We start from the raw sequence: 15,038 nt of genomic DNA on the forward strand, positions 1-15,038 counted from the left end.
AAGACTAAATCCACATTTGCTGATTAAGCAGCATCCAGTTGATAATGTCTAGGAAGCTCAGTTCAATCCCCTGACATACCAAGTGGCTTCATAGCATCATTCCTAATCATGAATATCCTTGGCCTTTAAGATATTAAAATAAACTCATTTTGAATTAAGCTTTATTATAAACCTGTCACTTCTTATGTTAAGATTAAAAATACACTGTATAAATACAATTGCACTAAAATATTTGTTTAAAGGACATTTTAAGCTAATGTTACCACTTCAATATCAATAAAGCAGAAAATGGTCAAGCCTCCTACACTTGAAAAGTCTGTATTTTTTTAGAAAAATATTACAGCATTTGTCCAGTGAAGCAATGGCAGTTAACACAGCTATCAGGAAACACCTAGTAATTTACAGCATCTCTCTACTATGTTCAACTTGAACGTACAGTGGATTAGAACATAATGTATGGTCTCACTTACCCTTCTGTGAAATACTCCGGGAAAGGCCAGGTTCTGTGAGGATCATCAGGAAGAGGCCAGTTGCTACGTGTGTTGCTTGGGCGACGGATGTGCTGTGCTTGCCTTTTTTGTAGCATAGCCTGGCTGACCCCGGCTACATAGCGGGCAAACTCTGGATCGGAGCCAACTTAATATACAAAAAGACATCTGAGAGTCAGTTGCTGACATATTCAGCTATTTCTACTGTAATTATCCCTTCATTTAATCCTTTCACTAGGTTGTCTATCCCAGCAAAAAACCCTAACAATGAATACCAGTCAACACAGTTGATAACTCTCTGTGAAGCAATATACAGTACTAAATAACTATATAACTGAAAAAAGTTATGAATTGACAAAGAGGTACACAGCATCTCCATATGCTGAATAAGGGGAAGTCACTGACCTGTAACTGGAGGTTCCTCAATATGTGGTCCCTATCTGTATTCCACTGTGGGTTATGCATGTGCACCATGCACCCAGAGCCAGAGAATTTGAAAATAGTGTCCACTGGTCTGCACATGCGCCCTGGCTCACCTTGTGTTTCTGTCTGAGGGGATAAAGGCCATGGCTGTGGGACCATCTCTCCATTTCCTTCTCTACCGCAAATCAGATAAGATTTGAAGCAGAGGGGAAAGAGGGCAGACAGTGGAATAGAGATAGGAACCACACATCTGGAAGAACCTCCAGTTACAGGTCAGTAACTTCCCCTTCTTCTTTGAGTGATGATCCCTATTGTATTCCACTGTGGGTGACTGACAAGTAGTACTTAAGTAGAAGGAGGGTATGAGGATGTAGAATGCAAAGCAAAGTGGGAGACCACCACCCAAATGAGGCATCAAAGGAGGAATCCTCCACCAGGACATAATGTCTCACAAATGTGTGAATGGAGCCCCATGAGACCGCTTCACAGATATCAAGGAGTGGCACCTCCTAAAGTGATGCTGTAGTCATTGCTTGTGCTCTAGCTTTCACCACATTGACGGGGGGGGAGAGGGGGGGAATTTGGGATGTAGATGCAAAAAAACCCCTTATCCTTACGGAATATAGTCAGGGCCCTACCATTCCATTTTGTTCAATGTCATGGTCACAGGGTTTTTAAAATCGTAAATTTCATGATTTCAGCCCTTTAAATCTGAAATTTAACAGTGTTGTAATTGTAGGGCTCCTGACCCCAAAAGGAATTGTTTGGGACTTGCAAGGGATTCCACAACCTCCCTTGGAAGCCTATTCCAGGGCTTAATTATTCTTAGTTAGAAAGTTTTTCCTAATATCTAACCTAAATCTCCACTGGTGCAAATTAAGTTGATTACTTCTTGTCCTACTCTCAGTGGATATGGAGAACAATTGATCACTATCCCCTTAGAACAGCCCTTAATGTATTCAAAGACTTATCAGTCCCGCCTCAGTCTTCTTTTCTCAAGATTAAACAAACTCACTTTTTTTTTTAAAACCCTTCCTCATAGGTCAGATTTTCTAAACCTTTTATCATTTTACTGCTCTCCCCGAACTCTCTCCAATTTATCCACAGCTTTCTTAAAATGTGGTACCCAAAACTGGACACAATACTCCAGCTGAGGCCTCACCAGTGATGAGTAGAGCAGAACAATTACCTCCTGTGTCTTACATATGCCACTCCTGTTAATATATCCTAAAATGATATTAGCCTTTTTTGCAGCAAAGTGCTTGCGTTGTCATCTACAAATTTTATAAGCATACTCTCCATTCCATTATCCAAGTCATTAATGAATACATTGCGTAGTACCAGACCCACGACAGACCTCTGTGGGACCCCACTACATATGTCCTCCCAGCTGGACACTGAACCATTGATAACTACTCTGAGTATGGTCTTTCAACCAGCTGAGCATCCGCCTTATAGTAATTTCATCTAGACCACATTTCCCTAGTTTGTTTATGAGAATGTCATGTGGGACTGGGTCAAAATATACTAAAATCTAGCTATATCATATTAAGCTCTAAGCACATTATTTTAAAACAATTTCAAAAATTAGTTTCTCCTTTACTTACTGTATTAACCAAAGCCTGAGTCACAGATTCCTACTACTCTGCTCAGAATATAGCACTCAAGTGAAGGAGGAGCTGATTTTTCCATTTTAAAAAAGGTCATTTATTACATTATGTTTTTTAAAGGCCAAGTCATATATAAAACCACCTCCTTACCTATGTAACAATTTATTAAAAAGTGAATTAAAATATTCACTCTGTTCAGTTATTTGCCGCATTTCTTTCAGCACAGAGGAAAAAAGTAAGGTTTGTTTAAATTACACGTGATGGGTTTTGTTTTAAAGTTCATTGGAACATTTCCATTGGATGGTCTTTTTTTTTTAAACCTGAAATCTAAATTCTGGGTCAATTTTACCTTGACAGCATCCCTGTAACTGGGACCCCAAATTTGGTTGGGTTTTTTTTTTGTTTTGTTTGTAAACAAAAAGGTCCCTGGGCAGAACTAGTAACTTCTCCTCTCATTTTAAAAGAAATACTTTTTGTACACTCTGAATATTTTCTCTTCTTCTTAGCATTAATAAACCTAGTCAGAGCACTGCCTTTTTGGAATTTAACAAATGGTGCTGACTGCCTTTGTAGTAACCACAATGGATAGGCCTGACTGTAAGCAGTAAAGCTACATGAGTGAACAAAGCAGCCACATACAAGTAGGAAACAAGTGAGTTGGTTGTTAAAAAGTCTCTACAGCCCTCAGGTGCATATGGACTTGAGAGACAATGTCATGGTTGGGGGAAGAGACTCCTCTGCCAGTACAACTAATGTCTCTCCAAGCAGTTTTAATAACTGCTTAATTTCTGCACAGCAGAAACTTTTTGATGTTAGATGGGTTGCGAGTACGAAGATAATTGTGAGGGATTCTTTTCTGTATTGTGATGTGGTCTATGTTATGAAAAAGTTTAAGAAACCCTTGAAATTAGGGCTAGAAACTGAGGTTTTACTCTCGTCTTTGCCAACGACTTGCAGGATGTCACTTAGCTTTAAAAATCCGGGCCTATTTAGGCATTGCTGCGCTTAGGATCACAACGCGTAATTGATTTAGTAGCTTATATCTCGAGCCTAAATTCCATTGTCAGTAGATGCAATTTAGACAAAGTGTCTAAATCCCTTTTGAAAATTAGATTTAGGCTCCTAAATCAGTTCGATGTTGTGACCCTGAGTGCAGCACTAAATAGGTTTAAAAATCTAGGCCTTAATCTCTTTGTACCTCAATTCACTCAACTGTTAAAAATAAAAGTGCACAGATGTTAATGCCCACTGACCCCTGTATACATGTGGGATCCACGGATGAAACACACTGTTATCATTACTACCAACATTTAACAAGATTCTTTACTTTGTAAAAAGTATAAATAAAATGTAATTATTCAAAGAAAAAAAGACACACACCTGCAGGATCAAAAGGCAGAATTTCTCCCAACATCCCAAAGACTCCATCATTCTGGTCACGGTTCGGCCATGTGTTGTTTCTAGGTCCTTGTGGTTTTTGTCCTAACATCTCAGACACCATACTGTCCATATAGGTGCTCACAAGACCCAAGCTATACAAATCGGAGCTCAGATCGGAGAAGCCAGGATTGTTCCACTGACTAATATGAGACAATCCAGCCCCAACGGCTTGTGCTGCCTGCTGTGAAGAATTATTCATCCATTTGCTGGATACACGCTGTTGCTGCGCTCCAAATGGCTGGAGAAGATGTTGATAATACTGCATTTGCTGCTGCTGCTGCTGCTTTTGTGACTGCTGTTGCTGTGACAACCCTTGCTGAGAAGGGTGCAGAGATGTGTGAGACATAGACTGTGGTTGCTGTTGCACTGCTCCCGATTTTTGTTCTGTTGCTGTAGAAGATGCAACAGAGTTCCTTCTTTTCACCAGTGGAGATGTCTGCTGGGATTTGCCCATATTAAAACCAGACAAGAAATCTATAACCTCCTGCATTTCCTGGTCAGTGGGCAAATTCATACCTTTATCATCCTTGCCATCATCTGCTTTGAAGAAATTATCACACCTTTCAACAAGAAATCCATTGACTATTTGGTTACTTGAGCTCTGAGTTGGCTGTAATGGATCTATAGTCCTAGGGAAATTACCAATGTTCAAAATACTTTGTAACCGTGTGTCTATGTTACTGGGCATTTTAGTTTTCTCCTCTGTGTTGTTACCTATGAAGACATTTTTGGAAGGCGTACTGGGGATAGAGTAACTTCCACTGTTGCTTGAACTGGTGCAGGAAGTTTTCTTTGTAAACCGTGAAGTCAGTTTTGAGAAAGTCTTTTGCAGGCCTCCCGATGACTTGCTTCCATTTCCAGAGGGCATGTCAACTTGATTCCCGAAATCACAGATCTCACGCTGTAACTGGATCTGAATACAGGGCAAAGCTTGCTCCCTGTTTCAACAAAAAACATCTCTTTCAAGCCAACCAATACATTAGCCTAATACAAAACGGAAAACTATGTCTAAACAAGTCTACACTTTCAGTTTGTGTATTTTTGGGAAACTGAATAATTGGGTAATGGATGGGGGAAACAAAAAATAGAGCTCTTCAGACAAATCTTGGTTAACGTCAGTCAGACTAGTAAATTATTTTCTTATTTGACAGAGTGATGTTAGCTAAACAGCTACATTGGTATGGATTAGTCTGGTTGACTTGAAGTTTTGGGGTATTCATTTTTTTTAAAATGTATTTTAATAAGGCTCAAAAATCTGACAGGCAAACCCATGTCTTTGCAATAGGCCAGCAGACTGCAGGAAGGTAATTTTTGTTCCACTTTTTCATCTACCTCTAGGCTACCTAAGCTTTGCAAACTTCTTACTGCTTAGTCTAACATATACCCCAATTCTCTGCCTTCCTCCCCCCATGAACAGACACTAACAATTTTTGTAATATTGTATTGAGTCATCTTACAGACCTCCAAATAACTGACTTCTTTTAAACTGGAAAAGTAGAGCATGAGGAAAATGTGAGATGTACCTTCCTTCCTTCCACCTGTTTATGTCAAACACAGCAGTATAGAGCACATCTACCAGTCCCAAAGTCTTCTCTGGATCCAGACTCCTCTGCAGTAAAGACATTGTTGCTGGATCTTCCTTCAGACACCTATAAATATTGAGGTTTTTAAAAAGTTATTCTTGGACTATTCCAATCATAAATGTTTAATATGTTGAAAAAGCAACAAAATGTCACTTAATTATACTAAAACTTGGTTATGCATTTGTGAAACAAATCTGGTATTGTTCATACATAGCTTAGCTACCACCACTTAACACAAGCAACCAAAATCACTCTGCTTTTGGGTATGAACAAAGAATTGCTACCAAGTACTGATGATGAAATTCACAAACTGGAATGGATGGGTTGCACTCATGCTGTAAGAATGACAGGCAGCAGAAACCAAATAAGGACTCAGAATTCTCAGCATCTCCCCTTACAGACCTGCCTCTTATCTCCCAAAAAAAGCTACTTGTACCAGTAAGGCAATGTTCAATGCTGAAATAATTTATAGTATAAGAGAAGTCTTTCCACTAGGCACATATGACAACCTTCTCACATGGGTCATTCGGCACTGGTAGACTTGAGATGCAGAACCATTACTAACAGTAAAAATATCCTCTCTCTGAATTCTACGGTCCACCACTCTGGAACGGATAGGCTTTCTATAGCAATCCCACATCCCTAATAGAAAGACAGGAATATCAAGAAGAAACTGCTTTGAGAACAATGGAAATAGTGTCCACAGAAGCAGAAGTGCCCAACTTGAAATGCTTACACAAAACAAGTGGCTACCTCAGCATCTTCTGCTGAAGCTTCTGCAATTGCAGTCTGGAAGAGGTTGGGCCAGCCTGACATGCGTGAAAAAGGACAGACACTCCATGTTCAGCCAGTGCAAGAAAGATTAAATCACTTGGAAAAACTAATTCTAGAAGATCCCCAAGTACTTTACTACACTCTGAAAAGACAAAACTCACCCCCCATTAAATAAAAACAAAAAAACAAACAAACAACCTTTCATATCTTTAATGGCAAACGTTCTCTAATGCAGGTCTGGGAAAGAACTACTTTTTGGGCCAAATAGAAGCAGGTCGCTGAATAGGATGAAAAGTTATTCACACACACACACACACACACACACACAGGCACGTGTGTGTGTGTGTATGTGCGCGCAAAAATAGTTGCACTTTCCTGAAAGTTTCATCTCCCAGCAGAGATCATGGCAATTTTGAAAAAAAAAGACTATATTAATAGACAGATAAAATAAGGAATCTGACTTACAGGCTTCTGAGGGGGTTTACACAGTAAACTCATTAGTTAAGTCCTCAGCCATTTTGCAGGGAAGGGTGAGTTTAACTGCAGATCTGGATAGACAACTTTAAAATATAAAATTATCAATGACCATCAATGGATGACCCTCATGAAAAATCTTCAGTTCTGCCATGGAAACTACTCAGGGCAGATGCTTGAACCCTAACAAAAGTTACAGCAAGTGACCTCTATTCAGCTCCTAATAGAAAAAAAATAAAATACAAGCTCAGGAACAGGTGTGGAGAGATGTATTCTTATTGAGGACAGCCAGCGCATTTTTTCCAGACATTGCAAAAGGAATGAAAGTTGGACAATTTAAGAGTATAGAACTTCCCAACTAGCCATTTCTGAGCTACATTCACCCTTCCAGGTCACTCAGTCATAGATTGGAACCAGTAACAGGTCCACGCTTAAGTATATCATGGCATTAGGAAGGGGATTATCCACAGAGGGCTGCTACAAACCACAACGGCATGTATCTGTGCATCAAGAAAGATGAAAAAGTAACCTCTGTTCCACCTGAAAAAGAAAGCATTTTCAGTCTTTGTAAGGCTTGCAGTATTTGACTGGTGTTTTGGTTGTCATATGAGGAAAGACAGCTCTCAGCTCAACCTTCTAGAAAGTTAAAAACTTACAGATGAAGTGACTTCCATGTTTGGTTTATTAGTTTCCATCCTGTTTTTTCATAGATGACTGAAGAGGAGTTTGTTCATATCAGAGCTGCTTGAGCAGAACACAATGAATGGCAATTCTTATGGCTCTCAGTTACAGAATACAGTGCACGTTGTTTTTCATTATGTACTGTTTGCCTTGTGCCATCTGATATCCCTCAAAAGCCTGCAGTTTAAGGGCCTAGTGATGTTTCATACCTGATACAGTTCTTGTAGACCTCTGGTTAAGAGATGTAACCTGCTCAGCCACCATAGAAGTCAGGACCCAATTCTGTTGTGCTAAATGACTCTGGATTATCAGAGAGGCGCTCCTTGTTTTTTTTTTTGTTTTTGTTTTTGTTTTTTTAATCAGAGTATACCTTGTTTTGTAGTTTTCTGCAGTTAAACCCATGAAACTACATCCAGACACAGAGACCCATCACATGCATGCCCTCCCTGACAAGCTACCACGGCAATGACAGAAAGGATTTGCAATGTAGATCAGGCTAGGTATTAATTTCCCACTTTCTTTATGTTGTTTCTGAATACACAGCTGGTCTCAGTTCTGAGTGTGAGATACAGAACTTCTATCCAGCTCCATTACTAATCTTAATTGAAGAGATCGATATCAAGTTGATTATCCCTTCAGTTAATCTGAACAACAGGTAGGCCCAGCAAGGGCATCATTTCCGATTGGGGAGGGGGGCAACTTTAACCATGATTCCAGAGGCTACTTAGGCACCTAAAAACTTTATATTTGTTTTTGGTTTGTTGTTGGTTTGTTTGTTTTGGTTTGATTGGGTTTTGTTGTGGGTTTTTTGTTTGTTTGTTTTTTAAGATAATGGGGTGGGGGCCACAACCAAAAATAACTCAAAGGAAGAGGCTAATCTAAAAAGGTTTGAAAGCTGCTCAGGGTGCGGGCAGGGGGATAGCTAGGGGCTGCGTGCTGCGAGGGATATTGCTTAGGGTGCAGGGAGGGGCTGTGTCCAAGGGGGTGCTGCTGCTGCTGCTGGGGGCCAGCCACGCACTCAGTCCCTAGTTGCCACAGTGGGGCAGATCCAGGGGGCAGGGGGGCTTTCCCCGCCCAGGCACACAATGGGAGGAGGGAGGGAGACACCCTGAGATCAGCCCCACCTGGCTCTGCACAGCAGATCAGGAGGCAGGCCCCAGTCCCAAGCAGCTCAGACAGTGGCAGCTCCATGGCAGGAAGCAGAGGCAGCCCAGCGGCTCCAGAGCAGGGGAAGGCAGGACGGACGGACAGCGTCTTCCCTCCAGCGGCAAAATGTGGTACAAAGCTTGGGGGTGGGAGGGAGGAGGGGAAGGGGAAGGTGCCACCCATCCCAAATGGCACCCCTGAGGCCCAGATCAAGAGATAGGAATAAGTGAGGCACTGGGTCTATCTTTCATTTTAAGGAAGAGCTACAGAGCATTCGCTAGTTCAGAAAGTAGGGCCTAATACTTCAGATGTAGCTCAGGGCAAGCCCTAGATATTGTTGTTAACACTAATTTATCATAAAATAATTGAAGGTCCACTGATACTAGGAATTCCTGGAACTGATAGCTGAATGATTACCCCCACTGACTCCAAGTCTACTAACTTACTAACAAAGATTTCACTAAGCCACCAAAGCACAGAATTGCCAAAACCTAGTTATTTCTCCAGCCATAGAACCAAAATCAGAACTGTTGTCACTTGAAATGGGACTTCTTTTTGACAGTAATTAGAGGACAACATTTTTGTAGGGAAAAAAGGTCAAAGAATTTTATGTAGTACCTCTCCAAGTGAGATCAGGAAACTAACAGTCTTATATCTGCCTAGTGAGCCCCAATCATGGATAAGCCCTTTATCAGATGCCCGCCAGGAAGAGCAATTAAACTTCATCTACTAGATTTAGTTTCAGAAAAGCCTTTCCTATTACCTGTAGATGTGATAAAGGAATGGTTACTTTGGTACCTAAAATGAACCTTTTGTGGAGGAGAAAATATAATTTGCACTGCCCTAGAAGTACAATTGGGACGTTGAAAAGATCAAGGGGCCAGACTTTTAGTGAGAATGCAAAGACTCTTTATGATCTGGAATACTTAACATCATGATCTAAGAGCTCCCTAAATGTACTTGCAATTCTTAGAGGTAAGGAATAAACAGTTACAGTTCAGATGTACTAGGTGACCTGAAAATAAATGGGCTTGTCTTGCTACCATTAAGCGGGACATTCTACAAGTAGGTGGTCAGAAACCTGAGCCACGATATGGAGAAAGGCAGCTACCAACTTAATTAAATCCAAGGTATTTGCACCAGACCTGGAATCAGATAATTCTTTCTTTCACTTGGAGGAATCAAGCACCATAAAGGTACACAAGGAAATAGTTAATTGATCCACGAAGAATTCCAACCAACTACTTAGTCAAAGAGTCTTTAGAAGTAACAATTGCCTTTAACCAGAAAAGAGAAGCAACCATTGCCCATACCCAGCGAGCAGTCCACTTCTAGAGTCTGATCTCCCACTAGTATTTTGTCCGACAGGGAGCCAACAACATTTATGTGATTGACTAAAATGTGATACACTAACATCTGGATTTGGGCAAATACTTAAATAGCACCTCTATCACATAGTGAATAGACAGTGCTCTATTAATGTTTGTCAGTATGGGGAGCTCCTCCAAAGATTTTCAGTTGTGGTTCAAGTCGTCTTCATTTTCTTTTTAGTTGTTTTCAAAAAATAGAGCAATTTAAACAGTATTCCAATGACAGAAAATATCCGGAGTGCCAGTTTATAATCTGGAGGAATTAAAGAATTCACTTTTCTCTGCGGAAAGTGACTAGGCCATTTACACTTGAGGAAATGCCATATATATTACTAATTGCAGGCGGTCTCCACTAAAGGCTGACTCATCACCTACCATAAACTGAAGTCATCCATAATACTGGAGGCGCTGCAATAAAAGATCTGAAAATGTGCTTGCTGTTTCAAAAGGATGACAATATTTGGTCAATCCTGGCAATTAGAATAATGAATTCATTTAGCTCCATAGTCTACACTACTGAAGGCCCCACACCAACTTTCTGGAAAGGTTCAGTGAGGTACCAGAGTCCCTCACCTGCCACCAAGATACTTGAGAAGGTTCTCTCACCTCCCAGACTTCCTGAGAGAGATATGCCACCTCAGAGAAAGAAAGGTAACTTAGCAGTTCATACACTGAAGGTCTGCCACAGAAGAGTGAGTATAATAGGGAAGGATTTGTTTGCCTTTTCTTTCACCTGTTTAACTATTACCATCCTTTCTTCTTTTAAAAAAAACCTCTTCAGTATTCTAGTCTAACAGCATTGCCTCCGTTCTATTGCCTCCTGAAGAAACAGCGAACATGCCAAGAAATTCTAGGCACACCTTTCAGTCAATCCTACAGCAGAAGCACCACATCTCAGTTCCAGATTGGAGGAGTCTGATGAGGCAGATGCTAGAACTGGGAGTAACATTCAATGATATCACATCATCGGTTTTCCTATATAAAAAATAAAATCATGCCTACTAGTGTTATCTGAAATACAATATTTATTTACCAAGTTGATGGGACTTGCACCACAATTCTGGATCCTTCTAAACTAATCTGAGGAGCGTAAGCTTCTTTATTTTCAATCTGCGCTGTGTCCACAACCACCTAAGCAAATAAAGTAACAATATTTAGTTCTTTTAAGAATATGGTTAAGTAGTTTTACCACCTGAAGTTCAAAAGGTAATGAAAACTGGCAACACACACAGAACTGCAGCAAAATATAATTGCAATTTGATTTCCATTTTAATATATCAAGACAGCAAAAATAGGATAATTTCTCAAATCAAGCATTTAAATAAACAGCAGAGACATAATTTTATCCTCAGCTACATTCTGTAGTTATGCATCACCGCATGCAGTATCAACTAGTGCACTTCAACAGGCACCACAATGGCCGTCACATTTGGAGGCAAGGAATACTAATTCTCCCAAGCCACTACCTCAATAGCCCCAAAAGCATCTTTCTGGTGAACTCTTTTGTATAAAACTGATACTTAATTGGGATGCCTGAGGTGAAAGAGATTAATGTTATTTTAGTCTGCAACTCTAGATTAACTTGCAATTCCACAGTTTTCTGGGTTCTAAGATCCTACATACACAGTCCCTGCCTCTGCCCATCCTGAATTGTGTCTTATTAATGCCTTCCTTAGTAAGAAGAGGGAGATGACCATCCAATTTGTTGAGTTTGGGTCCTCCTCCATAAGACATCACTTCTGAAGCTGGAGGGTTTGGAAATTACCATTCTATCTTGAACCTTCCCTTATTAGGGAAAATGACTGAGAAGAATGGGTTCGCATAAACCTAAATAATGATATTTTGAGAAGGTTCCACATTTGATTCATGTTTTCATTTGAGGTCCAGTCTTCATCCACAGGCCATTTTGGTCATTTATAATAGTTTATTTTGGTTGTGCTGAGACTCCCAGCAACGTTTGAGTCACCATCAGCCTTCATGTCAGTGACTAACAGATGAGCTGTACCATTTAACTTTGAAATGGAAAAATCCTCCAGTGCAGAGAAGCTTTAAGGGATTTTAGTGGTGTGTCTGCAGTCACCTTCCACCTGGTTCTGCTATTATCTGGTAGGTAGGCATCAGCTAATGGTGATGGAGAAATGTGTCAGGTGAAGCATTTGAAATGGAGGGGCCTGAAGACTGTTGATATTCTATGTTCCTTTCTATGGTGTCAAACCTACTAAAATTGCAGCAAACATAACTGCACTGCCATTACCCACCCTTTAGGTGTTCCATCACTGAGCATATGACTGCATTCATTTCCCCTGGATATTTGCCTCAGTCCATTCATCCCTACTTGTAAAACAGTCTCTGAGCACATTTTTTTTTTTTTTTAAAAAGAGAGGCCATTATGATTAGCGTTCACCCTACGTACAAGCTTCTATACACCTTTTTTTTTTTTTAAAACGACAATGCCATTCTATTACTTTGTTTAGGTTTCAGAGTATTTATGAAACTTGAATTTTATTTGGAAGATCTACTGATTTATACCACACCCGTAGATATGTATGATAGGATAGAAATGAAAGATTTATGAATGATTTATTCCTAGTATTCAAGGGACAGATGCCATCTGTAACTTAGGTATGTGTAATTCAGGAGCAAATCTTGCTTCACTCAGACCCAACTTACAAACATAAAAAAAAATTCTCAACATTTGGCCAAGGTTACGATATCTTGGGTTTAGAAATTACTAGAAGCTAGGATGTTGTTGTTACAGGAACACGATGCTAATAGCAGGGAGAAATGCTAGCACAAAATTACCTTTATTCTAATTAGTTTCATTTTATCCCTACATTATATGATACCCAATTAAGAAGTCATAATTGTGATTTTCTCCTTTCAAACTAAAAAGAAAACATCTTAAATCCATGCGCTAGTGCTATTTAAAAAAAGGGGTGTCATTAAATATGACTCAATCTCAAAGTGCATGACAAATCACATAGAAAAGCATTCACAAAATGTAACTTCAACATTACTACAGAAGTATCAACTCAATAGTACTAACATAAATGTTTTGATAAGAGACTGGAGGTCAGGCAATGCCACAAACAAATCAGCCAGTGCTAATGTGTAAACAAATGCAGGAGATGATTCTTTAGAAAAAGTAGTGCTGTGCTCCTATCTTTTGATTTTTCCCTTTTCCTCTTGGAGAGGTGGATTATTACCTATGCCAATGGAGAACCCCTCCAGTTGGTGCAGATAATGTCTACAGTGAAGCGCTACATAGTGCAGCTGGTGCGCTGCAGCTGTGCTGCTGTAGTAGTTTAAGTATAGACATACCATTATGTTAACAATAAAAATCAATGTTTGTATCTTTACAATACAGCAGGCCTGGTCAGTCAAATTGGGTTTCCAGTTGCTTTGCATTACTGGAGCAGCACAAAGCAGAGCTGGAGTGTACCAGTGAATATGCAAAGCCCCCTGAATTATCAAGCATAATGGGCTAAGTTCACTGAGCGTAGCAGAATAAACCTTGGTGAACATCAGAACATTTGAATGTAGTTTTGAAAATTTAGAATATGATTTTCATAAAAGTATTGAGTAGTCACAACTTTAGTTGACTTAAATCTGAAGATCAGGTTCTTAATCTACAAAGTAAGACAAATACTGAATACCTAAAGTAACTGCTCCATTTCACTTTCTAATCTTTTTCTAACAAGCTGCATAGCCAAAATATGTGCAGCATAGAGTAAACTAAATCTTCATGAGACTGTCCTACAATGTTTTATTTGGCATTTAGGTAGCAAGTTAACTCATAAATCTCAGCCAATACAGATACATTAGTTTCTAAAAACAGTAACATGAAGGGTGTGCTATTTCTACTCCTGATTCGTTTATCTGACTTCTGAACAAAATAAATTCAAAATACAGTCAATACATGTTTCTCACACCCAGCCTGGTGGTTACTTAGGAAATGGCTTCCTGTTCATCAGACATCTATTGTTCTTGTTTTACAGGTGTTTCCTCCCTCACCCCACCCAGAGAATGCTCTAAAGGAAAAGATTAGAATTTGTCGTCATTACATAAAATTATACGCAAATGTAATTTAATTTTGCAGAATTATTTTTACAAAGCACCACAGGTGTGCAAAGCAGCCTATAGACAAAACTGGCAAATCCCTATTCTGAAGAGATTACAGTGTAATTTGGGGGGGGGAGGGGGAGGGGACACACAACAAGGAATGACAAACCACGAGTAAGACAGGAGTATAAGAAGACGAGGCTTACAAAAGAACACACACTGTTTACTGTTATTTATGCATCTTCTTAGTGCCTCTGAATATAAAAGGCCTCTGCTATTAGATAACTGATGCCAGCAGCAAATGGAGTTATTCATGATTTTGCCCAAGTTATTCCTAAAATGCAATTTCATTTTGGCTTGCACTATAATCCAAGGAGTTCTATGCCAACAACTCTCCCTGCTGCCAGCATGGAACTCTCATGATAGCAGCACTTCAATGGCCAGCAGGGCTGCCCTGCCCTCTGTGTTTTCTCACGCCCCATTGCTATTGAGCCTCCCACTCCAGGTGAAGAAACCACCTAACCCCCTCCTGAGAACAGCTCTGCCCTGATCCAATCCCTCTTGTATTTAACATTTTAAAAATATTTCTTCCTCAAAAACACCTAATCAGAATGAGACCAACAATCTTACTGTACTACCATCGAACACCTTCCTCTTCCTTTACCCCTAAAAAGCTACCCTCCTGTGCTACATAGGTTCCTATCAGCAATTAGGGGATTGATAGTAGCAGCACAGCTGCTGCCATATTAGCAGCAGAGAAAGCAGAACAACATGGTTAGTGTTAATTTCATTTTATATCTTGTTTACATGTCACAGTTATGATGATATTCTCTTGAATTAAGATATGAATAAGGGAGAATATCTTAAATTTGTGCTCCTAATGGTCAAAGATGTAGAAGTTATTTAATGCGATGCTTATAATACCAAGGTAAGTGATGTTCAAATAGAAAAGCATGACAAACGAAGCTTCGCTATTTCTGTAGATAT

The 15,038-nt window shown here is 39.8% G+C and overlaps 1 protein-coding gene across 3 annotated transcripts in view; it reads right to left on the reverse strand.

Annotated features, from left to right (window-relative positions):
* Positions 1–15,038, reverse strand: part of GARRE1 (granule associated Rac and RHOG effector 1) — a 113,215-nt gene that overhangs the window by 8,584 nt on the left and 89,593 nt on the right. For all 3 annotated transcript variants that reach the window (XM_038368012.2, XM_038368008.2, XM_038368009.2), the window contains 4 exons: positions 11,023–11,120; positions 5,485–5,610; positions 3,902–4,899; positions 471–636 (listed from right to left, as the gene is read on the reverse strand). In XM_038368012.2, coding sequence (XP_038223940.1) covers positions 471–636; positions 3,902–4,899; positions 5,485–5,610; positions 11,023–11,120 — 1,388 coding nt within the window. The remainder of the gene's footprint in view (positions 1–470; positions 637–3,901; positions 4,900–5,484; positions 5,611–11,022; positions 11,121–15,038) is intronic.

This window comes from Dermochelys coriacea, chromosome 12 (genome assembly GCF_009764565.3).
Source record: "Dermochelys coriacea isolate rDerCor1 chromosome 12, rDerCor1.pri.v4, whole genome shotgun sequence".
NCBI classification, from domain to species: Eukaryota; Metazoa; Chordata; order Testudines; family Dermochelyidae; genus Dermochelys; species Dermochelys coriacea.